At 36.5% G+C, this 27,047-nt stretch overlaps 3 protein-coding genes across 4 annotated transcripts; 2 read left to right on the plus strand and 1 right to left on the minus strand.

The window, feature by feature from the left end:
- On the plus strand, positions 328-9,918 carry LOC109849884 (uncharacterized membrane protein At1g16860-like). Of its 2 annotated transcripts, XM_020419776.1 has the most exons (6): positions 350-482; positions 1,241-1,297; positions 6,817-7,830; positions 7,974-8,129; positions 8,595-8,806; positions 9,454-9,918. In XM_020419776.1, the coding sequence occupies exons 3-6, from the start codon at positions 6,940-6,942 to the stop codon at positions 9,644-9,646; spliced, it is 1,452 nt and encodes a 483-aa protein (XP_020275365.1). In that variant the 5' UTR covers positions 350-482; positions 1,241-1,297; positions 6,817-6,939; the 3' UTR covers positions 9,647-9,918. The 2 variants fall into 2 exon arrangements, with proteins under 2 accessions (XP_020275358.1, XP_020275365.1); XM_020419769.1 differs by lacking the exon at positions 1,241-1,297 and having other exon boundaries at positions 328-482.
- Positions 10,945-17,747, plus strand: LOC109849899 (macrophage migration inhibitory factor homolog). Its single transcript, XM_020419786.1, has 3 exons — positions 10,945-11,229; positions 15,648-15,848; positions 17,406-17,747. Exons 1-3 carry the CDS (start codon positions 11,119-11,121, stop codon positions 17,439-17,441), a joined length of 348 nt encoding a protein of 115 aa, XP_020275375.1. The 5' UTR covers positions 10,945-11,118; the 3' UTR covers positions 17,442-17,747.
- LOC109849909 (ubiquitin-conjugating enzyme E2 22-like) lies at positions 18,116-23,027 on the minus strand. Its single transcript, XM_020419793.1, has 7 exons — positions 22,882-23,027; positions 20,372-20,506; positions 20,113-20,257; positions 19,951-20,028; positions 19,682-19,794; positions 19,101-19,204; positions 18,116-18,627 (listed from the first exon to the last, which is right to left on the minus strand). Exons 2-7 carry the CDS (start codon positions 20,372-20,374, stop codon positions 18,315-18,317), a joined length of 756 nt encoding a protein of 251 aa, XP_020275382.1. The 5' UTR covers positions 20,375-20,506; positions 22,882-23,027; the 3' UTR covers positions 18,116-18,314.

Genomic DNA, 27,047 nt, shown 5'->3' on the forward strand with positions numbered 1-27,047 from the left:
TTAATAATTCAAATATAGAATTAAAGTTCAATTTTTGAGTGATATCTTCCAAATTTTCTATTTAAACAAATATGGTGGAGATTGGAGACCTGTTACCAAAAGGGAAGAAGTAATTGTATCCCTCGCTCGCTCGAATATGATTATTCCAACAACTTGGATTGGGGTGGCATTTTTGTCATATTAAAAAAAAAGCAACACGAAAGCAAGTAAGTATCCCATTCTCACTTATACCCCATCAAAGTAGTAAATAAAATAAATGCAGCTTTCAAAGTACTATAAAACCCCAGGGACAGTTTAGTCATTTCGCACCAAGTACAGTAGGGAATTGGTTGGAGGGAGGAAGAAGGAAAAAGTGAAGAGGTGTAAGCTATATTTTTTTAGCCCCTCTCCCTTCGTTCTCCCTCTCTCTCTCTCTCTCTCTCTCCCCCCACTCTGATCAGCAATGTTCCCAGCCCTAAAGATACTTCAATTGGTTTGTCAAGGTAAATTTATTTCTCTCAGTTTCTATCTCTGTCGTTTTTTCTTGATTCATATGTAAATGGGTAAGTTTAGATCTCTGATTTAGCAATTAAATTGGTTTTTTTTTCTGGAAATGGAAATGTGGGTCTTTGTTATCTCGGCGATTTGGGATCTGGGGAGGTAAAAAGAGGTGATCTTTAAAGGTTTAGACTTGGTTGCTGATGTTTTGATGTTTATTAGATTTAGATAGATTAGGAATTGAAACGTAAGTTTGTGGATCTGGGTTCTCTGCTACATGATTTAAATCTGTGAGAAATATTTGAAGATTTGTGGAGTTATGATCTGGCTAGTGTTTGATGCTTGGGGAACTGGAAGATGCCGTAGTTTACTGTAGAGATCTGGTTTTAGTACACAGGTTCAATGTGCTAGAAATGCAGTGAAGAGGTTAGCTCTTTAATTTTTCTTTATTTTTTTCAAAAATATGTGTGGGTGGGATCAGTGTGATCCATCCCAAAGATCATTGTGAGAAAGGGAAAAGTTTTTATTTGATATTAATGATTTGTTATTTTCCACTCTGTTTGATTTTTGCTGACATAGAAGCTACTTTAAGTTGACTTCATTCTTGGTGATCAGTGTCTTGTCCTTTTGGTGGAGTTGGTACAGATCTTACTCATATGTATCCAAATTTGAATGATAGAACTGAAAATATAGGTCTGAGTTGTCCAAATCTTTTATATGGTTTAAGGGGTGTTTTGATACTGCATTTCTTGATCCTTATTAGGAAAACACAGAAGTCTACTTGGTGTTGCCCAATCGTTCTCAAGCAACAAATGAACTGGTACGTCAAGAGTGCCCTTGATTATTGATGTGGATAGATCTGACTTTAGTTGAACGGTAAGGTTGGATGGTCTTATGATTGCCATTTTGGAGCGCTGAGCTATTTGATACCTTGAAAAGCCAAGTTGACCAATGTCTTAGACTGCTTATCAGGTTGAGGTGCCATAGGTTTCATCAGTTATACTCGTCTTGTTAAACCAGCACCCCATAATCCGCAATCATATACTTAGATTATGGTTTAGCGCACATAACATGAAATGATTATACGTGAATGGACTAATGGGGTAAGCATAGAATGTTTTAGTTCTATGTTAAACATAGGTATAGTTCTATGTATGTTCTAATTGAGAATTTATAGCCTGTATTTTTCTTTTAAGCATCGACACTCATCTGGTAGCAACCAGCCACCACTTCCCATTTTCCATATTTCTCTAGCTGGTCCCTCCTTCCTCAAAATTTGAGCCTTTTTTCGTCGAGTTCTCCTCCCTTACCCCTTCCTCTCAAGCTGATCTCGATGAATTTATCCATTATCTGTTAGTTATCTTTAGGATGTTACAATTATCAGATTTTCAAGGTTACACCATTTTATTTGAAAGCGTGCCTACATGATGTCTTGTTCTAATAAATGAAGGACAGCATGTGGTATTGCTAGTGGTGGGAGGAAGCTCTTTATGGTGATCTCGTTTGCATGTACTTTTGCGATATGCTTCCTATATTTTTGGAAGTTGATAGCCATTCAGTAGTGTAAACAAGATGCTATACTCTAACCTGTACAATTCCTTTGAATGACTGGTTCGGGAGATTCCTTTTATTTGGTGACTTAGTTCTGTTTAATATAGAGAGCCATCAAATTAGTAGTTACATGTGATTAAAAGGATGGAGTTAAATTCACCAGCTTATGAGTTAGACAGCTCATGTAAATTTATATTTGGGTTCTTGAGATTGAGATCCCCAAATCTCATCTATTTGGATACAAGTCCCCCAAATCGTCATATTTGGATACAAGACCCCCATATCTCGCCTATTTGGATACGAGTTTCTTGAATATTGTTTGCTAGGATACAAGTCCCCTGGATTTCGTCTATTTGGATACAAGTCCCTTGAAACTATTAAGTTTTTGAAATAAGTCCTCCATCCACTTAATCCATTTTATAATCTAAAAGAAATTGGCTATTGATTTCCTTTTTTCATTTTTGCCTTGTACATATCCTCTTGCTAAGGTAAGGAATCCAATGTATCCTTTGAACCCATTGAAAACCGGCTTTATCTTGCTAATGTTTTGAAAGTCCCTCCAATTTAAAGTCCCTAACAACCCATTTACTTTAGTTGGGTTAAGTGGATGGGAATTAACATTTTTTTTTTTTTTGGGGGGGGGGGCTTTTTTTATGGTTTTGAGAATTGTATTCAAATATGATGATTTGGGAGACTTGTATCCAAATAGGCGAGATTCATGGAATTTGTATCTAAAATACGATGATTTGGGGGGATTTGTTACCAATACATGAGATGTTCAGGTCTATAGGACATCCTCTGTCTTTTCTCTAAGCTGTTAATCTGGCGGTAGTTTGATCATTGTTAGCTTCTGGGTACACATGCCACATTTGTGTTGTGCATAACGGAAATTTCGTCAGCACCTCTGGTGCACAACAAGAGAGTAGATCTCAACTAAATCCCTGTTTCACAAAGGAAACAAGAACCGAAAATAATATATCTCAACAAAGTGGGATATACCCTCTCATCAGTTCTAGGACTGACTTGTCGAGAGAACCTACAAGGTATTACAAATCACAGCAAGACAAACTATTTTACGTGGTTCGGCAAGTTGCCTACGTCCACGGGACAAGGAGGGGAGAGATCTACTATTAGAGGTAGAGAATATAAGTAGGGTGTACAATCTTTCAACCTAAACCCTCAAACAATCTCTCAAATCTCTCACAATCTCTCTCAAAAGAGCTAAAGGAGTCTCTGATTTTCCTGTTGCACGCAGCCCAAGAAAACCCTCTGCCTTTGCACAGCCGAAAAAAAGATTTGTCGTTTTTGTATGTCGCCTTTTCTCTCTACACCAAGCCTTTGCACACACTGCACAAAATCTTATGCAGCTATATTTATAGCTAGTCAAATCGGGTGGGCTTCTTCTTTTATCCGCTGAACAACACGAGAAAACAGCGGATCAAGTCTCTTCACGCGGAACTTCTTAGCCTTTCACGCGTTCACTTTTGCTGGTTCTTAGCTCTTCACATGAATTGTGGTTGGCTTCGATTAGTCCAGGAAATAAAACATTGTTTCCCTCTATCTTTTCGCGAGTTAAAAAACGTGTCTCTGGATCTATCATGAGACACATCCAAGTGTGACCCCCACTTGCCTTTCTCTCATAATTTGAGGGCATCGATTACAACGAGATATTTTCACCCGTTGTGAAGCATTCGTCGATTCGGATTTTATTGGCGTTGGTGGCACAGTTGGATTTGGATTTGGTCCAGATGGATGTGAAGACAGTCTTTCTATACGGAGATTTAGATGAGGAAATCCACATGACAATCCTTGGGATTCAAAGCTGTAGGAAAAGAAGATTTGATTTGCAAGCTAAAAAAGTCTTTTTATGGATTGAAGCAATCATCGCGACAGTAGTACAAGAGATTCGACAGCTTCATGATTGGCCAGGGGTACATGAGGAGCCCATATGACCCATGTGTTTACATACACAAGCTACAGGATGGTGAGCACATATATTTGCTTTTATATGTTGACGATATGCTTATTGCTTTCAGGAATTCTTCGGCTATTCGAAAGTTGAAAGAGGAGCTGTCATCTGAGTTCGAGATGAATAATCTTAGAGAAGCAAAAAAATATTGGGTATGGAGATTGAGAGAGACATGGTGAAGGGGAGATTAAAGCTTACACAGAAGAGTTATTTGTAGAAGATGTTGAAAAAATTCAGCTTTGATGGCAATGCAAAAGCAGTTAGCACTTCATTGGCTCTCCACTTCAAGCTTTCAGCTAGTCTGTCGTCTGTTTCAGTTGAGGACAGAGATTATATGTCGAAGGTCCCATATGCCAGTGCAGTATGTAGCTTGATGTATGCGATGATGTGTACGAGGTCAGATTTGTCACATGCCGTGAGCATGATATCGAGGTACATGCACGATCCCGGGAAGGGTCATTGGGAGTCTGTGAAGTGGATTCTACTGTATGTTAAAGGCACCGTGGATGTTGGATTGATTTTTCAGAAGGATGGGAAGAATGGGCAGGATTGTATTGGTTACGCGGATTCAGATTATGCTGGAGATCTTGACAAGCGTCGGTCTACTTCAGGATATGTGTTTATATTGGCAGGAGCACCAGTATGTTGGAAATGTACACTTCAGTCTATAGTGGTTCTCTCTACTACAGAGGCGGAGTATATGGCGGTGACTGAAGCTGTTAAGGAGGTTTTGTGGCTGCGTGGATTATTGGAGAACTTGGGGATTACACAAGAGATCTTTCGGGTATATTGTGATAGCATGTCAGCTATCTATTTGGCGAAGAACCAGGTTTATCATACGCGCACGAAGCACATCGATGTCAGATTTTACTTTGTTCGTGACGTTTTGGATAATGAAGACGTCATATTGGAGAAGGTCCACACGAAAGATAACACTGCAGATATGTTGATCAAAGTTATTTCAGGTGTGAAGTTTGGTCATTTGGAGTTTTTGAACATTCTTTGGTGTTGAGGCCTTTGGAGGCCCTTTGGGTGAATACGTGAGGCTTGATTCCTTAGGCAAAAGGATACATATGCAGTCTTTATGATGCAGCCGATTTGATGAGTTGGTACTGACATTTGGAGAGTGTTCGCATTCTTATTTGGGTTCTCGACTTGTTGTAGATTGAGTCCGTTATCGTGAATTATTTCACTTCGTACTAAACGCAACAAGTGAGACATTTGGTTTGGTTGGTATCGGCTCAGTTTTGGGAAAACTTCACTGAGATGAAGAATTGTGAGGGGAGAAAGGCAAGTGGGGGTCACACTTGGATGTGTCTCATGACAGATCCAGAGACGCGTTTTCCAACTCGTGAAAAGATAAGGGGAAACAATGTTTTGTTTCCTGGACAAATTGAAACCAACCACAATTCATGTGAAGAGCTAAAAACCAGCAAAAGTGAACGTGTGAAAGGCTAAGAAGTTTCGCGTGAAGAGACTTGATCTACTGTTTTCTCATGTTGTTCAGCGGACAAAAGAAGAAGCCCACCCGATTTGACTAGCTATAAATATAGCTATATAGGGTTTCGTGCAGTGTGTGCAAAGGCTTGGTGCAGAGAGAAAAGACGGCACACAAAAACGACAGATCTCTTTTTTGGCTGTGCAAAGGCAGAGGATTTTCTTGGGCTTCGTGCAACAGGAAAATCAGAGGCTCATTTGGCTCTTTTGAAAGAGATTGTGAGGGATTTGAGAGATTGTTTAAGGGTTTAGGTTATGAGATTGTATACCTTAGTTGTATTCTCTCCCTCTAATAGTAGATCTCCCCCCTCCTTGCCCTGTGGACGTAGGCAACTTGCCGAACCATGTAAAATAGTTTGTCTTGCTGTGATTTGTAATAGCTTGTAGGTTCCCTCGACAAGTCAGTCCTAGAACTGATGAGAGGAAGAGTGTATATCCCACTTTGTTAAGATTTCGGTTCTTGTTTCCTTTGTGAAACAGGGATTTAGTTGAGATCTACTCTCTTGTTGTGCACCAGAGATGCTGATGAAATTTTCGCTGCGCACAACAATCTGAAATTGGTTGAAGCTGTCACCGTTATCCTTTCTCAAGCATGAGTATTACACTACCATTTTACTGTGATTCTAAATAAGAAAGTGAATTTCTGATGTTACCAATGAGAGCATAATTTGCTCTCAGTTTATGGTAAACTTTAGCGTTGGCAGAATTTGCTCTCAGTTTGCGCTAAACCTTAAAGTGGCTATGTGCAGAAGAACTGTTTCGTTGGCCTGTGGCATAAATGTTTGTTTCTTGTGCCATTTTCCAGATTCTTAACTTGGCCCTTTAAATCCTTATTGACTTGGTTAAAGCTTCATATCTATGCCTTTTTGCCTTTTTTTCATTAGATATAGTTCTGTGCTTTTTCTTTTAGCTGTGGGGTTGCTGAAAATCTTACTTTTGGTGCTTCATTTAATCAGTACTAGTGAGTGTTAGGAATGCATTTGTAGTTTGCATAAACAGGTAATTTTCTTCTGTTCATTTCGCTCAGATTTTCATGGCAATGAGTGTTAGGATTAATTCTTAACATTAGTTTTGCACTGCATAACCCTTATCAACTGGAATTGGATATAAGTTCTCAAATTTCTTTTTATTGTTGTATTCAGATGCTATTTTGCTGTAGCATGTGGTTTATGATAGCTAATCCATATTGATATCCTTTGGTCTGATATTCTTCTTCTACTGCATTCATAGCAACAATTTCACTTAGGATTTGTTTTTGCTCTCTCTTTTAGTTTCTTGTCCTTCAATAGCGCTAAGTTTTTCTGTTGTTGCCGCTTCTTCAGATATATCAGGATGATGATGATGGACTGTTGTACTTTGTTTTGATCATTGTGCACATAACTAGACCACTGTATTATTTGGGATCATAAGTAGCATAAACTAGCGGACCATTTAAACCAAGTTCAATGGGCTCCAGATTTCCATCTCATCAGCTTAGCAATGGCCTCTATGTCTCTGGCCGGCCTGAGCAGGCAAAGGAAAAGCTGCCGACTATGACTTCTGTGGCGATGCCTTACACTGGTGGAGATATCAAAAAATCTGGGGAACTTGGAAAGATGTTTGATGTGCATGCAGAGATATCCAAGTCAAGGAAATCGGGACCCCTTAATGCTCCCTCCCGAACTGGATCATTTACAGCTGGCACAGCACACTCGGGACAAATGCCAAATCCCAGCAGCCGGTCTACACATTTCTCGGGTCCCGTTCCATCAGGTTCTGCTTCATCCATGGTTACCGGAGGATCAAAACGGACCAATTCTGGACCTCTAAATAGGCAAGGGGAATCAATTAAGAGGTCATCTGGCCCTCAGTCTGGTAGTATTCCGATGGCTCGGCAGAATTCAGGTCCCATTCCAATGATCCCGGCTACTGGCCTCATTACATCTGGCCCTATTTCTTCTGGTCCACTTAATTCTGCTGGTGCCCCTCGTAAAGTTTCTGGTTCTCTTGATTCTACTGGTTCTCTCAAGCTACATAGCCTCTCTATTGCACATAACCAAGCGGTCACGAACCTAAGCCAGGAGGAGGAGTATTCATTTAAGAAGAGCTTTCCCAAGGCAATACTTTGGTCCGTGATTCTTCTATTTGTTATGGGTTTCATTGCTGGTGGGTTTATTCTCGGAGCTGTTCACAATGCCATCCTTCTCATTGTTGTCGTGGTTATTTTTGGTGCTGTTGCCGCACTTTTTACTTGGAATTCTTGCTGGGGTAGGAAAGCCATAGTTAATTTTATCAGCCGGTATCCTGATGCTGAGCTTAGAACTGCTAAAAACGGCCAATATGTTAAAGTATCTGGGGTATGTGGAGCATCTTGTTCATGCTGTAGATCCCTTTACAAATGCTTGCTCTTTACTCCTGAATATTAGGCTATTAATGATCATTTTCGAGTCTCTGTTACCAGGAAAATAGAGTTCCATGATATATTTAAAATTTCTTGCAGGTAGTCACATGTGGAAATGTTCCTCTTGAATCATCATACCAGAAGGTTCCAAGATGTGTGTACACTTCTACAAGTTTATATGAATACAGGGGATGGGATTCAAAGGCCGCAAATTCCCAACATCGCCGCTTTACTTGGGGTCTGAGATCAGTGGAGGTTAGCATATTGATATTCACGTTCTACTTATTTAATATTCACCTTAATGAAGGTTAACATAGCCACTTTGATATTGCAAGTGAAATTCTTGATGCAATAATTTGACTTTGATCTATTTTATTCTGGAGCTACAAGCCTACACCTCTTGTTAACCTTCATTAAGCAAAAAAAGGGGAAAAAAGGAGGAAGGACCTCTGTCTCTGGTTTTCTTAGTGCATAATCTATTCATACATGATAGACATCGCTCTGGGAATAATTTAGTCCGTGAGGTTGATAACTAATGCAAATCTTCTTTGTTCATAATTATAAAATTTATGAACTTGTAATTGCATTAGCCAAATTTTTTGTACATACCATCTTACAATATGAAAATTGTGCAGAGTTGCTCTTGCGTCAATAAATTCTGATGCCGCATTCCCCTTATCTTTGTTGCATGTATTTGTAACTTCCCATGAATTCCTGCAGAGGCATGTTGTGGACTTCTATATCTCCGATTTTCAGTCTGGTTTACGAGCACTGGTAAAAACCGGTTATGGAGCAAGAGTAACCCCATATGTCGATGATTCCACTGTCATTGATATCAACCCGAATAACAAGGATTTGTCTCCCCAATTTCTCAGGTGGTTGGGGGAGAGGAACCTTTCAAGTGATGGGCGTGTCATGCGCCTCAAAGAAGGGTAATCTCATCCTGACATTTGTTGCAAAGTATCTATTTGCAGAGATTAGATCCAATTCCCTTTTTTATTCAGTGTTAAATTGAATTTTGTGTTTTGGGGATATTAGAATGTGAGACGTAATCAATTGAGGTGGTTTGATCATATGCAATGGAGGGTATTAAATGCACAAGCGAGGGAAGTAATGAGCTTTTATAATTAAAAGGGGCAAAGAGGACAAGAGGTGGACCTAAAAGAACGTGGTTTGTAGCATTTAATAAGAACATGATAATAAGGCTATCTAATAGAGCTAAATGGCGGAATAGGATTCCTATAGCCGATCCCAATAAAACTAGTTACTCGTTCAATTTAACTCAAATCCTAAGCTTTATATGCAAGTTACTTTGACCCATACAAATCTTTTTTCTTCCTTCCCAAAGTGTCAATATTTGTAGCTTTTTGAATTTGGTTTTCATTTATTTCTTTGCCCTCATCTGCACCATACTCCTTTTTCATCAAGATGATAACCTTGGAGAATTATTCTTTTAGTGGCAAATGCTCTATGGGAGGATTTAATGGAAACGCTCTTTAGGTTGTATTTCTTGTATAGTTTGCATGGGAGCTCTAGGTATTCTTCTGATTACCACTTGTTCATTGTCTTCTGCTCTCAGATACATCAAAGAAGGCAGCACTGTGAGTGTCATGGGCGTTGTCCAAAGAAATGACAACGTTCTGATGATCGTTCCTCCATCTGAGCCGTTGTCCGCTGGTTGCCAGTGGTCCAACTGCATACTTCCAGTGAGCCTCGAGGGTATCGTCCTCAGGTGCGAAGATACTTCGAAGATCGATGTTATACCAGTATAAATGTTGGCTGTTGTTTCTGCTGATGAAGGAGATGATTTTTGTATAATGGGTTTGAGATCTGAGAAGTGTTGCTTTTTTTCTTTGTTTGGTTGTATAGCTTCCTTTTTTTGGTTAATTCTTCCTATTTTTAGCTAGGCTTGAAAGCTTTTGTATTTTTAACTAAGGTGTGTTAATGAGTACTGTAAAGAGCATCCTTGATATTGCTTTGATGAGGTGGAATGTGGAATATGGTATTCTATTGAAAAGCTCAATAGTGTTCTTTTATTCTTTCATCTTCGCTGTCAACTTTGTGAGCATGTATGTAACCAGAGTTGATTGAATAATTAGTAGAACAGTTTGGTTTTCATTTGCTTAGATGCTCCTGCAATGCAATTCAACTGCTTATCTAAGCAAAATTAAGAATGTTTTAGTGTTCCTTTATGGCTCTAATAAAATATGAATATTCACATATCTATATGTTTGATTGTCAAATATTTGTAAACTTGTGTTTAAATATAAATAATTTTCGTTTGAAGTTTTTAGATTGTGATGTTGATAAATACTAATCAAGATTTTGCAACTGTATCATTTTTTTCAATAACTCAACTATATGAATTTTGAATAGTTAAAAGAATCAAACTTTTAGTTTTTTTTTTAAATCAGAATCAAACCTTTTAAAAAAATTTGGAAATGTAAGAATTTTGCAGCGTAAAAAGTAAATGAATTTTTAAATCAATTATTCACAAACTATATGAATTAAATCACATAGAAAGAAATTTGTCAAATTTGAAGACCATTTTGAGTATGGATTTGCATTTGGAAGTGGTAGATGTATACAAATATACATACCAATGGATTCCATTCGGTTAGTCCTACGTATAAATAGAAAATTAGAAAAACATAAAAAAGAATTATATTGTATTCTAACAGTATAAGAAAGTATTTTTTCCATACTAATTTCTTTACATCTTTAATATTTTAAATTAGTCATTCAAATCATTGAAATTGCTATTAGATCCCCTAACTCGTATATCACTCTTAATTGGAAGAATTAATTTGAAATAATTTATAAGAACTAGCTGACGTAATAGTAATACCAATGACTCAAAGAAACTAATTATGAGGCAACTTAAAAGAATCGCGGGACATAAATGGCAGTGACAATGATATGACGTACCAATGTCAAAATATCAAAGACGTAATGGACCCATGTAGAAAAAGGCCTATAAGAATATATCCAAAAAAACCCTCGTCAAATTTCCGTTACAGAATAGACACTTCTCAAAGAATAAAAACTTACACGATCCCACTGTAGTACAAGCATCATCGAGTATCTTATCTAGATTCATTGAAGGCCACAAAGCCATCAAACTACAAAAATTTTCCCTCTTCTTTCAAATCCCATAAAATTTTCTCCCTCTTTCTCCTCTCGACTCTCAACAGCCTCTCTCTCTCTCTCTCTGTTCTCTGAAACCCAACCAACTCGACGAACAATGCCCGCATTGAACCTCAGCGTCAATGTCCCAGTGGACCCTGTGGTCGCTTCTGACATCCTCAAAGACGCCACCAAGATCTTAGCCAAAACCATTGGCAAGCCTGAATCTGTGAGTTTCATTGATTTCCTCTCTCTTTGCTTTCTGGGTTTCTTTCTATTTGTTGTTTAGTTCGGTGTATGACGTCAGGTGTTTGATGAAATTACTCTGTGAAAGCTCCTGGCTGCTTAATTGGTTGGTCTGTTTCCTTTATATTGATGCTCATTTTTCTTAATACCCAAGTGCAGCACTGTTGACATGAAACTCTATTTCTTGCATCCTTCAGCCATTGGGCTCGGCATTGGTGACATGAAAAAAATTTTTTTTGCCCAAAAGTTATTTTATTATTTCTGTAGTAGTTTAGTACTGAAATGAGCTTAGCTTTGTCAAATATCATTTCCTTCTATTCTTTCGGGTTTTGTGGTTGTTGAAGATTGGCCTGTATATTTTAATTCTGCGTTGATGATTTTTTTTTTTGTTATTATAGCATGAGAGTCTCACCATTCATGTTATTTGGCTGATGTAAACCTGTATCTAAATAAAAGACAAGTAAAAATACATGCATGTTTAAAAAAACTGTTCTATAGATGTTTCTACATTTTTTATATTGTTTTCTAAGAAGAAGTTTGTCAATATGAAAAGTGATTATCACTTGTTAATGTCACCTTCATAAAGAAAGTAACTGTATATAAGATATGACATATACATAGCATATTTTACATCCTTCCTGAACTGAATTTCTTTGAACAAAAATTCACAAGTAGTCCAATTTTAGATGTTTCCCTTATGTTTAACTTTTCTAATGCATGCATAGCTCCATATGAACCACTAACATTTTCCATTACATATTTATCATTATCACATTGTGTGGCATGAGCACAACTCCCTGTTGAGAGGGGCTCAACTTTGAGAAAGTTTATTAGTGTATATCAACCAGATTTTTTTGAACAAAACCTGACCCCCACCTATTTGACTCTTGTGTAGACTACGTGCAAATGGATTAAAAAATAGTAGAATTTATTTTAATCTTAGAATGAAACAATAAATAAACATTTGTAATTTTGAAAGTGTATTATGAGCCAAAACTTTGTGCAGGGTTCATGCGTTGGCCTGTGTTTTGCTCATAACTAAAGTACAGATGTTTATTGCTTTTCTAAGATAAAAAAAAATCTACTATTTTTTAATCCACTTGCATGTCATCTACACAAGAGTCAAAACAGGAGGGGGCTCATAAAAGCACACTAATGTCATTCAGAAGATTCATTAGTGTTCTTGAGTAAATATTCATCATGACTTGGTAAACTATTTTTCTAATTCTAAATGTTGCTTGAGAACCTTTTACATACGATGAGCATATCTCAGTTCTTCTGAAATCTATCATGATGAAGGCACTTGATGAGGCCCTTTAGTTTTTTTGAGTTGAGAAGTGCGATGGACACTAAAAAAATGTTTTATTATTATTTATTTAGGTTTACGACCCTCTATACTCTCTCTATTACAAATACAGTCTAATACAAACTACTACTATACTCTATCAAAGCATCTCTCTCTTTCTCACTTTCTCTCTTTATTTTTCTCTCTTATTTTGCTCTCTAACTTGGGATGCATTACAAAGTGAAGTGAGTGAGTTATTTGTAGACCTAAGTTCATGTTGGTGAATATTATTGGTGATTAGTAATTACTATTATGATGGTGACTGAGGTAGGTGAGGGTAGGTGGGCTATTGACTTCAACACTTCCCCTTTGCAGCGACTTGTCTATCCACAAATCCAAACAGACTTCGAAATTCTACAACTTTGAATACCTCGGTGCTTTGGTGATTATATCACCTACTTGTTCGTTCGTCTTGATCAGCTTCATTACGATTTTCTCCTGAAGAACTCTCTTGTAGAAAGTGATGATGTGCTTCGATATGCTTTGTTCTAGCATGAAAAACTAGATTCTCGGCCAATTGAATTACAGACTGATTATCACAATGTAAAGCTACCGAGTAGTCTGTGGACTGATGTAGATCACTCATTAACTAAAAAAGTCATGAAGAAGAACGATGCTCGACTCCAGCTCCTTGAGAATCAGTTGATGACTGATGACCTTGTAGTAGAAGATTTGACAATCAGTCAGTACCTCAAGCATATAAAAACATTATGTTCATATATTGCTCAGGTAGATCTAGATTCTAGAGTGTCGAATGCAAGGATGAGAAGAATAATCATCCACCGTTTGAGGCCAGACTACCACGAGTGTCACTATCAATTGTATCTTTGTGTAGCAAAAGATAGTTAACGGTGTCATTGTCAACATCAGAGGCAGAGTACAGATTAGCAGCAATTACGTCTCGGGAAAGCACGTGGCTTTTTTAGTTAATGAAGGATCTATATTAGTCCACAAACTACTTAGTAGCTTTACATTGTAATAATTATTTGTAATTCGATTGGCAGAGAATCCAATTTTTCATGCTAAGATGAAGCATATTGAAGTACATCATCACTTTCTATGAGAGAAAGTTCTTTAGGAGGAGATCGTAATGAAGCTGATTGGGATGAAATGACAAATAGTTGATATATTCACTAAAGTACTAAGTTCTTTAAAGTTTTAGAATTTTTAAGTCAGCTTGAACTTGTGGATAGAGAAGTCACTAGTGAGGGGGAGTGTTAAAGTTTCCAGCTCACCTAACTCAGCCACCGTCATAATATTAATTACCTACCACCAATAGTATTCACCAACCACGAACTTAGGCCTATAAATAACTCCCTCACTTCACCTTCTAATGCATCCCAAGCCAGAAAGCAAAATAAGAGAAAAATAAAGTGAGAAAGATAGAGAAAGAGGTTTGTGATAGAGTATAGTAGTGTTGTAGTAGTCTGTATTAGAGTGTGTTTGTAGTTGAGAGACTACAGAAGGTTGTACTACTAAAATAATAATAATAAAATATTTCTTAGTGCATCCCATTCTTCTTCATCGTCTTGATATATGTGTGATGTTGCAACATTGCCTTCTACTGGTCTTCTTTTGTAGCGGCAATCTCTGATGAAGTGGCATGTCTTCTGGTAATTGTAGCAGCTACAGTCTCGCCTTGCTTGGCGATGATCTTGCTTTGTTGTGATTTTTTGGTGCATGGTCTTCTTGGCTACCTCTTTGAGCTAGCCTTCCCATACTGTTTTTTCTTACGCTTTTTGTTTGTTCTCTTTCATTGCTATTGAATAGTGTTTCGTCTTCAACTTTTATTCAAACGCCATCTATTTGTTTGGCTAGGGCCTCCTGTGTAGCGAGCAAGCTCTCCAACTCCAATAGTGTTGATTGAGTTGGTCAGCCGTGTGTAGTCATAACAAGCCCGTGGTACTCTGGTCTCAAACCATTAATGATTATTCTTCTCATCCTTACATCCGACACTCTAGAATTTGAAGTACTGACTAATTGTCAGATCCTTCTATTGAAAGGTCATCAACTGATTCTTAAGGAGCTAGAGTTGGGCATCGTTCTTCTTCGAGAAGAGTGGCGAGCATATCCTATGCCTCATTCGAAGTTTTGGCATCTCGCATATAGTCTACTACATCTTCTACCGTTGTCTTCAGCACGTACATGACTTTACTAGCCTTTATATTCTATTTTCTTAGCCTTTCACCTATTTCTTAAGGTGTTGAGGTTTCGGCACCACCGACGACCTCCCAGAGGTCCTATCCTTGCAAATAGGACTTCGAACAGGTCTCCCAACAACTATTGTTGTTCTCGTTGAGTTTTTTAAATGTAGCGGTAGTGTTTGTCAAATCCGTCATCATGACAGGGTACTGCTTTAGTATTTCCACGTAAGGTTGGTCCTCGACCAATCAACTTCATGGTCCTAAACTGAGCATGAACTTCGGTCTTCACAAACGCCTGTTGGATCGCGTAGGAGAGAGCTGGTCCCTGATCGTCTACTGCGTTACTACTTGTTGAGTTGAAAGTGTAGTGGACACTAAGATATATTTTGTTATTATTTCTTTAGTAGTATTCTCTCTACTACAAACACTCTAATACAAACTAATACAATACTACTATACTCTCTCTCTGTTTTTCTCTCTGGCTTGGGATGCATTACAAAGTGAAATGACAGATATATTTATGGGCCTAAGTTCATGGTTTGTGGGTACTATTGGTGGTAGGTAATTACAATTGTGATGGTGGCTGAGATAGGTAGGGGTAGATGAGCTGTTGACTTCAACAGGTTTGTGTTGATAACATTGCCATGGACAAATTTAGTACTGATGCTGCAATTAGAAAATCTTTGACATTTTCCCTCTTTGTCTTGATAGCTTCTTAGCATTTCCCATCCACTAACTCTTAACTACAGTCTACACGAGAATCATCCCTTCAAAGATCCACATCCTCTCTTTCAATCGTGAAATAGCGTGCAAATGCACGCACAAATATATGTCTTCATTACGATCAGATATGACTCCAATATTTGTACTGACATTCTTTATATTTTTATTTACTCTTTGTTGGTAATGCAGTATGTGATGATAGTTCTAAATAATGGAGTGCCTATAGCATTTGCTGGAAGTGAAGAACCAGCTGCATATGGAGAAGTTATATCCATTGGTGGACTTGGCCCCGGCGTGAATGGGAAGTTAAGCTCTGCTCTTGCAGATCTCCTCCAAACCAAGCTCTCTATTAATAGTTCCAGGTTCTATATCAAGTTCTGTGACGTTGAGGTAAGCAAGTAACTTGTAGTTTGAGGTTATCTTGTTTGTCTTTCTATTTCGTATTGAACCTGCTATTATGTTGGTGTTCTTCAATGAAGACGTTAAAACCTAAAAACAACCATAGTTAATGAACATTCTAATAAACAAGCGAATTGAATATTCCCTAAACTGTGGGAACAATCATAGTTCATGAATAGTTACTTCGTTAAAATGTTTATTGTGCTTGTTTACTTGTTATAAGGTAAGCTTTTGTCTGATACTAGCATATTAGTTCGTGCAAATGCACGTGCCAGTAACATTAATTCTTTATCTAAACAATCTTTGGTCCTACATTTTAATTTTATTATTATTATTATTATTATTATCATTTAATGTGTATTTACTGTATTTCTAGTAAAATACGCAGGTGCATAATTCACGTGATCAAATTAATAAGAACTTTTTTATCATTCACTGTTGTTTCGTGAGGATATATTAATTTTAGGTTGAAGTAACAACTACTATTCCGGATAAGAAAATTCATCCAATCTTAATCATTTTATTACCATAATTATGAAAAATATAATTTTTTAGTTCTTAAAATATTATTTTAATTCTGTATGATATACACGTTAAATAAGACTTATTTAAAATATGTCATTATCTTAGTTTACATTGTGTTGCATTTTTAGTTTTGTCAATTATATAATTTATAAAAGGTTATGTATGAAATTGTAAATTTAAGAAAAAGATGGTGGAATGAAAATAATAGAACCTTCCATAGAGAGAGAGCGCGTGAGGGGATGCATTTAGTGAGAGAAGAAATGGACAAAATGTATACTCAATTCAAAATTACTAATTTGCCCAACACAAAGCATTAACTTCTCTAAAAACTTAATTAATGATTGAGGAATTTTCAATCATTCCTACACTTTTGCCTACCCTCACATATTTTTTGAGAGTAGTATAGATTATTCACCCTGTTCTTTTTGGCTTGTGTCCGACTCAACCTTTTGAAGAGCGGGTGAGTTTGGCTATTTTTGTGCTGGGTTCCAGACTAAGATGTAGGTTTTTTTTATATATATTTTTATATCAGTCACTTAAATCATTAGAATTTCTATTAGTTTCCTCATTCTTGTATCTTGCCTCTGGTTCTCTTGATTGGAGGGATAATTTGAAACAACATATGAGAAATGGGAAACCAGATAGCAATTTAAATGATTTGAGAGACTAGTTTTCGGACAAGTATAAGAATTAAGATTCCTAATAGCAATTTCGATGATTTGAAGGACTAATTTCAAGGAATTAAATCTTTAAGGGACCGATACGAAATGAACTTTACTGTTATGATGGAAGGGTTCAACTATAAAGTAGTTGAAATGACTTCTTCATAGTTTCAATTTTGCTCTCCCTTATTTATGAAACATTCTCTGTTATAGCTTATTTTAGTATAAATTGTGAAATACTGCAGAGCTAACTGCTCTTTGAAGTGAGACAGAGCCATTCATCAACTCACATTAGAAAAAATAAAATGGATATCCTTTTATGTTCGAACTGATCTCACATCATAATTTTCTCTTCATACAGCGCTCGTTCTTCGGCTTCAATGGTTCAACATTCTGAGCTACCGATCTAGCTATTCTCTGAACGAATATCTCAAAACGAAGCTGAGGACAAGAGATGGCATTCGATTTCTCCCTCCTGTGTAAAATTGATGTTCATCTAATTTGAGTTGGTTTTGGTCGTTGCTGTGAAGAAGTCACAAGCGAAGCCTCCTACGTTGATGTATCAGTTGTTCATTAGTGTTGATATAAGAATGTTTCATCTTTATATTTGATCTTCCTCCCTCTTATTGAGCAATTTCCGCTGCATTTCAATGCCCATGCTCATTCTCACTTATAATGGTATTGCGGTGCTTTTCTGATTGTATTTCTGATATCACATTTTTTACAGCCAAAACCCTAATCATCAAGAAGAATTTTGGCCACCAACACCATTGCATTATTGATTAAAGTAAGTAGAGAACTTGATAAAAATTGCAACCATGTGGAGTCTAATATTTGCTCATGCGATCGACTGACATATAAATTTACCCTCTTAGTTTCAAGATTTGTCAATTTATCCTCAAATACGTTTAAGTCACCTCTTAATTTTCCTGATTACATTATATGAAGGGTGGTCTAAACCAATCGAAGAAATTTGCAGTTACATACGTAAGAAAAACCCAATATTAAAAAAAATTCAAAGAAAAACAAAAGCCTGAAATTCTTATAACCAAATTCTAGCAAGAAAATCCATCTAGGGAACCATTGAGGCAAATTGTTCATGTACCAGAAGTGGACAGGACATTGACAGTTTCAGGTATGAGATAATAATACCTGCTAGTATATTCCTTGGGCAACTTACAAGATCAAGAATTGAATTTTAATTATTAGTAGGGAAAAGCAGGTAACAATTACAACAATACATTTGCAAAAGCTTCTTTTTTTTTTATCTCTACAATCTCTTCAAGCTCTTCTTCCTTGCATCGACCACCTTCTTCCTATCTGCTTGAGGTTTTGCAGCAACTACAGCTCCTTTCTTCTGAGCTGCCACCACTGATGGCCCAACAGCTGTCTCCGCAATAGGAGCAACTGTGTTCTGATCTTGCTCGGTTAGGCCCGGTCCTCTAGATAACGGTGTGGGCAGCAGCAGCACTTTGCCACTTTGAACAAGGTTTGCCTGATTGGCATTAAAAGCAGTAGTTGACTCTGATATCGTACCCGTCTTGGATTTCGGCTTCTTCAGGGCATGAATCCCAGTATATAATCTGAAAAGGAGAACAGAATGTTTGAAGCCAACCATTGATTTTTTCATGTTTCATTCGAATCATCAACAATGTGCATACAACATGCATATTTCATCCATGTCATCAATAACGTGAATTTATATAACGTGCACATAAATTATGAATAGCGACGTGCACATTGCATAAAAAGAAGATAAATGTATTCTATTTTTTTATTTTTTTTTACTTTAGACAAGTTATCTCTTCATTTTCACTTAAATTTCCCCTCAGGCGTTATTATTCATTGTACGGTTGTATTTTTTTGAACTTCTGCAAACAGAAATCAAGTGTTCAAACTTAAGACAACGTATGCAAGGTGCTCACACAAAACATGGACATAGTTCAATCTGATGCTCAAAAGTTACATTGCTTACGAAAAATTATGAGATATTAACTGCATAATTTACTAAATAAACTAAAAGTCAATTTTCTGTCCTTGCACATTGCTTACTGACCTTGCATGCCTAGCATACTCATCGTAATCTTCAAGCAACATTTTACCAGCCTGCTCATTGAGTGCAGACTCAGGGAATGGTTCTATCATTAGGCACCGGACAACCTGTCATCAGGGTTACACAGAATAATTAGGTCAAAGATTACATCTCAGGGAAGTAGAGGCATCTAAGTTGGTGATTGAACTAAAGATGAAAATTTTGCGTTTTAGAGTGAAAATCATAAATTTTAAAATTATATCAATGAAAATTTAAAAATGAGATTTAAATTTCAAATATAAAAATATGCATTCGTTCTTTTCTGTTAAGGAAAAGGAGAAAGAATGATTAACCCACCAGAAAAGAACGTTACCACTCATTAAAAAAATTAACAGTTAAGTTGTCCACATAAGGGGATATACAAGTCATAGTTGATGACTGCTCAAAATACAAAGAAACAATGCAACCACAGAACCCACAGAAATTTGTAACATTTTAAAATATCTGAAAACTGTATTGATCTCCAATACACTAACAGAGTGCACATTGCAATAGAATATATATTCTTCATTACAAGAAAAGGGAAAAAAGGAGCGTTAACTCACAATCAGAACATGTCGCAATCCAAGAGTGGGATTCCAATCCTTCTTCAAAGTATTAACACAAATCTCACCATTTGTCGCAACATTTGGATGAAAGATTTTAGTCAAAAAGTAACCTGCACAGATAAAGGTTACAGATAATCTAAAAAAATAAATAGAAGCAGATTAGTTTCACGCAACTGAAAAAAGGACAGCCAGGTGCACAAAGTTCTTGCTATGTGCAGGGTCTGGGGATAAACTGCACACAGCTGCATGGCTATAATCTACTAGACCTTTGGGAGGCGACTGAGGGAAGTCACAGGATAACAACAATTTCATACGGAACGTGCCATTCTCATATGGAGTTCCAGCTGCATTAAAAGAAAGATATCATGACGTTACTTTCAGTCAGAAGGAATGGCCAATTTGTGCGACCAATTATGGTAATCATCTACCTGGGCCCTCAATATCAGCATATATAATGGAAAAATCATCATCATTAACAACCACTCTAATGCCTTCTGGTGGAGAATCATCAAGACTTTTCAGTTCCTTAGCAAGCTGTTTAATGACATTGGGGGGAAGGTTCTCATTGGTTGCCTGCGGAAATTACTCCATCATTAAATGTTGTGAAGGAATGTAGCCAAAAATACCATTTAGCATGATCAGAATATTTTAACCGTAAAATCGTAGCATTTCATATTGCATAATTACCATATATGTCTGACAGAAATTGCTAGGGGTAACGATATGGCGAGCCCTAAGATGCTACCAACAGACTATATAGCACTTCGATCCACTGGTACTACTCAATGCTTTGATTTGTTCAGATCCACCAGATAAAAAGTTCTGCAAAAGTGTCAGGTGAACAAAAGATCCACTTTAGCTCACAAAGTTCTGGATAAATATTGAATCATGTAAACTAGCTGAACCATGGAAAGTAACAGAACTTGTAACTGTCAGATAATAAATGTAGGGAACTGAGCGCTTAGATACATTTAGATACACCTGGTATAAGTTCCTCAAATGTCTCAGGTGACAAAATTCAACTTCAGCTCAAAAATAACATGATAAATTTTGAATTATAATAGAAAATTGGCAGCAGCAGCAGCAGCAGCATGGAAAATAATAAGAGTGGTAGTCTTCACATAATACTACAGGGAACTCAAGGTTTAGAAATGTTTAGATCCACCTGGTATAGTTGTTAATATGTCAACTGACAAAATTCAACTTCAGCTCAGAAATGTCTGAATAAAATTTGAATTTATAAAAGACTATTGGGAGATGCATCATGGAAAATGACAAGACTGATAATTCAAATGATAATGGTAGGGAACTCTTGAATAGAAAAGATGAGAGAGAATAGAAACCCTAACCCAGGATGGAATACTTGAGCACTGCTATCCCTGAATCTCAAAGAAATACGGAACATCTAGAAAAATACTTTGCAGGTCCTTCTGTTTACGCTTCTACCATCTACCAACTTCCAGGTTGCATATTCACTCAGACAAGCCTCAATGTAGAACATTATTAGATGTGAAACCCTTGAATCCTTGATTGTGAATTCCAACCACAGACTTTTCCCAAAATATTTCTAAAACTACCTTAGGGAGATACAGCTATATTTCCCTTAAAATTTTGAAATTTCCAAGACATGGTCTTTTTCCTATTTAAACACAGGAAAGGGACCTTTCTAATAATGCAGAACATTATTAGATGTGAAACCCTTGAATCCTTGATTGTGAATTCCAACCACAAACTACCTTACGGAGATACAGCCATATTTTCCTTGAAAAGTTGAAATTTCCAAGACATGGTCTTTTTCCTATTTAAACACAGGAAAGGGACCTTTTCTTATCAACTTAACGCACTTAAGATTGATGATGGATAAACAAGTGCCACATTACAGGAGGGATGAAGGACACATCCCATACCCAGGGGGATTCATTTCTTGAATCTATGGAGACCATCTAAGTTATCTGTTGAAGACACATTTAAAAATTGACACGTATGAATACGGTGGCATAGTAACATTTTTCTTGAATCTATGGAGGCCATCTAAGTTATCTGTTGGAGGCACATATAGAAATTGACACGTATGAATACAGTGGCATAGCAACATTTTCTAATTTGCATTTATTTACATACTTCCTTGTACATGCTATTGAATCTGTTTTCAAAAATTAAATTGGTTTGGAAATTAAATTTTATTTATTAACCGACGTTCATGACAACAATTGCACATGTCTAATTTCTTTAAATGCAATAAACATGCTTGGTCCGCTAGCGATAGATGCCATACTCCTTGAGTGTTTTAATTCGCTAGTGCCTGACAAAACATTCAGATTCATAATAGCATTGAAGTGCTCAGCTTACGGAACAACCCGTACTATTCTTCAAGGGACAGAAATTTATTGGAAACAGAAACCAGTTTTGCACATGTCTTAATGTTACACAAAGAAGCTCCAAATTTGTTCACATTTTTATACTACGTTTAATTGCTAAGAAGAAGAATGGTAGGCTTAGCAAGTGATAAACCTTCCGCACACATGTTACGGATGTTTTTGCTCTAACCTGTGCAGCAGCATTTGCAGTGACACATGGTGCTCTAGCGAAAAGGTATAGATTTGAGGCAAGGTAGTTCAAATTTGTTTTGTCAATTTTCAAACCCACCAGGCCACCACATACTATAAACTCAAAAGCTATATAACCCGCAACTCATTTATCTAAATAGAGGCATAGATGGTAAGAAAACCATAAGTTCTACTTCCATCTACTATTTTTCTACTACATTTCGCCCTCCTCTCTATGACACTAACTTAAGCATCGGGGCTCCTCACCTAGTTTCTGCTCGAAACAGCATTGCAACGGCAAGGTAAAGGCAAAATTAAAGTTGCCTCAACAAAGATCAAGACTACAGTAACAAGTAATCATCTTAGGGGGGAGAAAAGATCAAACTTTTGCATCAAAGATTACCATTTAAACAAACAAGATCAGATCTTTAAGCACTAGACCACCTCCAATCAAAGCCCAGAAGGCCAACACAAGATAAAAACTGAACATTCCTAATATAAATCGAATCTTGGACCCGCATCTAAATAATAATGTATGAAAAATACGAAAAGCAGTAAATTTGGTCATCAATGTATCAATGTGATCTAAAATTATAAGAAACTACATTAATTTTGATCATTTAAGGAGAGATAAAGGGAGTGATCGTTCACCAGAGAGTTTCGAGCCCTGAAAATTTTCAAGAGAGATTTCGGGAAATCTCCAGATTTAGAGAGGAGAAATACGTGGCCGTGTTCCACGAGACGAGTACATATACTTCTTGGTGTGAATCAAATCAACCACTTGCTCTTGAAAATTATATGACTAAAATATCCTTTACACGTCGTGGCTCAGTTTGTGTTGCCAGCTGTAAATTGCAGAATTTAGAGGGTACTTTTGTAAGAGCAAGCTGAATTGACGGGAATGTCCCTGAGAATGAGCCGTTTGACTTCAAACGTCATTTGTCGGGCGGCGGGCCCACAAGGGCCGGTGGAGCGTCGGTCCAGTAGCTAGCCGTTGCCGTTTCCAGCTGGCAGCATAATCTGACGGCTGGGATTCAATGGATTAGAATATTTTGTAGATCTGTTCGTTTATGTATTTTTTATCTGAATCATCGAAATTGTTATTTAATCCCTTTAATTCATATAAACTACGCCAGAGGTCTCTTTAATCCCTTTTTTTTACTTTGATTGAGTTAGAGACTAATTTAACATGATAAATTACTATTTTAACCACAATCCATTCATTCTCTCCCAAAATCACAAATTTCCCTCCCTTTGGTTAGGGAAAAAGGCGAGCGTCGAGGAGAAAAGAAAGAAGTTTGGGTTTATATGTAAATGAGTTTGAGTTTGGTTCTTAGGGCCTGTTTGGTTCGTTTCTCGTGTATTGGAAAATGCAATTCTATGTAAAGAAACCCAAGTTTTGGGTTTTCCAATCAATAAATTGTTTGGGTTTGTTTCACACATAATACATGATGGGAAACCAATGTATACATTTTTCTTGTGTTTGGTTGGCATCAAAAAAGGGGAAAAACTTTTAGGGGTTGTTTGTTTTGCTTCTTTTGCTGTCAGTTTTGGCAGGGAATCAGGGGCAAAAGAAACCAACCAAACAGCCCCTTACTGATTAAACATTTCCCACTTTTCTTGTATTTGGTTGATATTGTAACAATTGTAAGTTTACTACTCAGTAAAGACAAATTTGTTTGTGATCGTTAATAGAGGTAATCTTACCAAAAATAAAAGTGCAAATATAACATGAAAAACCAGTAAATAGCCAAATCCATCATAAATATCTGATAAACATAAAAAATCAAAAGAAACATGTAATAACATGATTAATTTAACTGTTATGAACTACGTACCTGATTTGATATGAAAAATACATATTTGAAAGGAAAAAATCATATGAAACCTATAATAACATGATTATTCATAAATTTATGAAATACGCACCTGAATTAGCAAAAATTTCTTATGAGACCTGTAAAAACCTATAATCAACCTGATTAGTCATAATTATTTATATGACATGGAAAATTGCATCAAACCTGAAAATATCATACAAGTAGATAATTAGGGACTGTACTACAAGAAACAAAATCAGTTAGATTTCAAAACCATGAGCGCTACAAAATCATGGGCAAAACCAACAGAAAATTTACTGATCCAAATTAATATTGTCAGATTCAACACCCAACAACCAAGTAAATGTACCACTCCATATACATCTATAAAACGCAATGTTTGCATACAAAATGTTAATCAAGGAAAAAATATGAGTAAGAAAAGTAAAGATATTGGTGAATCTTCATCTGCACCATCAGCAAAGATAAGAATATTTAAAAAAAATTATGATAAAAATAGAGTTGTTTATTTTAAAATGTCAATTTACTATATTTTTTATCAGCGTGGAAGGATTAGTAAACCTAAACAAACCTTTGAAGAATGGATTGCCTATATGGATGAAGATCGAGAGCAAGATGAGATGTGGGATATCATGGAATTAGCAGAAATTATGCTAAGAGTTAATGCTGTAAAAATTATAGACGGAAACGGAAATTGGAAGTGTCCTTACTGCAAAGATATACCCAACATGTACTGGAACAAAAATCAAATCCTAACACCCGCGCGTGATGTTGGTTACAATAAAACTATTGGCAATATGAGTAAGGATTGTATTAAAGAGCATCGTGGACTAGAAATCTATTTATAATCGCTAAAATGAAAGCAATGACATGTACTACTTTGCTACTATCATGTACTACTATGCTATTTTATGCATGTTTTAATTTGAATGAACTTCATGACTAAAAAATCATGTGAAAATGTTTGTTGATATCATATTAAATATACCATCCACATATTTATGAATTCTATGGCTGAGGGCTCAAAACTTAGTCAATATCATCATTGTTAGCCATCAAATACAATACCAATAAACATTGAAGGTTGCTAATCTCAGACTATTTGACAATCATCATAGACTAAAAGTAAAAAGTCACCAACTAAAACTCACAACATAACAATATTTTCATTAATAACTCACAGTAGTAGTCATCCAATACAATGTAGATACATTGTAGGTTGCTTACATACAATTTTTTTAGTTGTCATGTATATGGTGACTTATAAAGTTCCTACAAACACAAGTTCAATGTAAAATTAGTCTTCTACAATCATCACATAATGTTGGTAAATATGCACATGAAACCATAGGTTTATAGTTGAAGCACAACTATTCTACAATCATCACATAATGTTGGTAAATATGCACATGAAACCATAGGTTTATAGTTGAAGCACAACTAAAATCAAAGTCATACAAATAATTACACATGAAACCATAGGTTTATAGTTGAAGCACAACTAAAATCAAAGTCATACAAATAATTACTACCTATTACAATAATATGTTCCATCATCATAATGTTCCACATGCACATAAAATTGAAATAAGTAATATGGCTAGTAAGTACGACAAAAATAGATATAAACATATCAAACATCATTCACAAAATCATAATTAAGAAATAGCAAAAAACACCAAACAAAATTATAATCCTGCTATTTTCGTTTCACTAACTCAAATCATACAAAATTAAAACTAAAAGAAATACTAGTTACATATGTTCTGTTTGTAGGTTTGCATTCTTCATATTGACTAGTCTTTCAATATTTCTATGTAACACTTGCATATGTTCTGTTTGTGCAAGCTATGTTCAGGACACAAAACATGTATTCTTATGCTACTTTGTTCAAAATTGAAGCTTCCTCGTCTCTAGATTATCTTGCAATGTCTCATTTCTTCATTTTTGTTACCTCAATCCTTCAAACATGCATTCAAGAATCATAAATGTGCAGATGTAGACATTTTCAATCTCACAAACGTAAGACTTGAACACAACAGTTAGAAACATGTAAAATGTTTATAGGCCAAAGTCAAACTAACCGCAAGATACATTAACGGTTCTGTCTTCCAAGAGTTTAAACTCTATCCAATAATAGCTATTATTTGATGTAGGCGTAAACCTGTATCAGACATGGACATTAATTTTGTCTGGCATATTTGTCTTAGCTTGCACATTGTGGGAGCAACTGCAGAAGGCAAATATGTACCTATTTTCTTACTAAAAACTGGAAGAACCTAGTCAATAATAAGGATATTTGCATTTAAAACATTTGAGAGAAGGAAATGTTTGCAGTTTCCCATTGTTTGTTTACTTGCTAATCTTTTTGTGAAGCACGTGACCATGATGTGATCAGGAGATCACATGAGCGTTTAAAGTTTCGTGTGGAGGCCACTGACGCATGATTTACAGCCTCCCACACCCGATTGCTAACAGACCGGCCCACCCGCATATTGAAGCTATATAAATAGCTGATTAATCAGCTATTAGAGTAGGCAAGCAAGGGCGGCTTTGTGAAAGGTAAGAACTGCAGAAGAAAAAAGCGGCGGCTGCAGGTGTGTGCGGCTCGTGCAAAGGAAGAAAAAGTGCAGCGTGCAGAGTATTTTTGGTGGTTATTCACAGAGAAAAATAGAGTTGTGAGGGATTTGAGAGTTTGTTTGAGGGTTTAGTTTGAGAGTGATTGTAAACCTTATTTGTAATCTCTCCCTCTATTAGTAGATCTCCCCCTCCTTGCCCCGTGGACGTAGGCTATTTGCCGAACCACGTAAAAGTTGTGTTCTTGCTGTGATTTGTAATAGCTTGTAGGATCCCTCGACAGGTCAGTCCTAGAACTGATGAGAGGAAGAGCCGATATCTCACTTTGTTGAGATATCCGCTTCAGATTCCTGTTTCCTTGGTGAGACATGAATTCTTACGATCTAATCTCTTGTTGTG

Source organism: Asparagus officinalis, chromosome 1 (genome assembly GCF_001876935.1).
Source record: "Asparagus officinalis chromosome 1, Aspof.V1, whole genome shotgun sequence".
NCBI classification, from domain to species: domain Eukaryota; kingdom Viridiplantae; phylum Streptophyta; class Magnoliopsida; order Asparagales; family Asparagaceae; genus Asparagus; species Asparagus officinalis.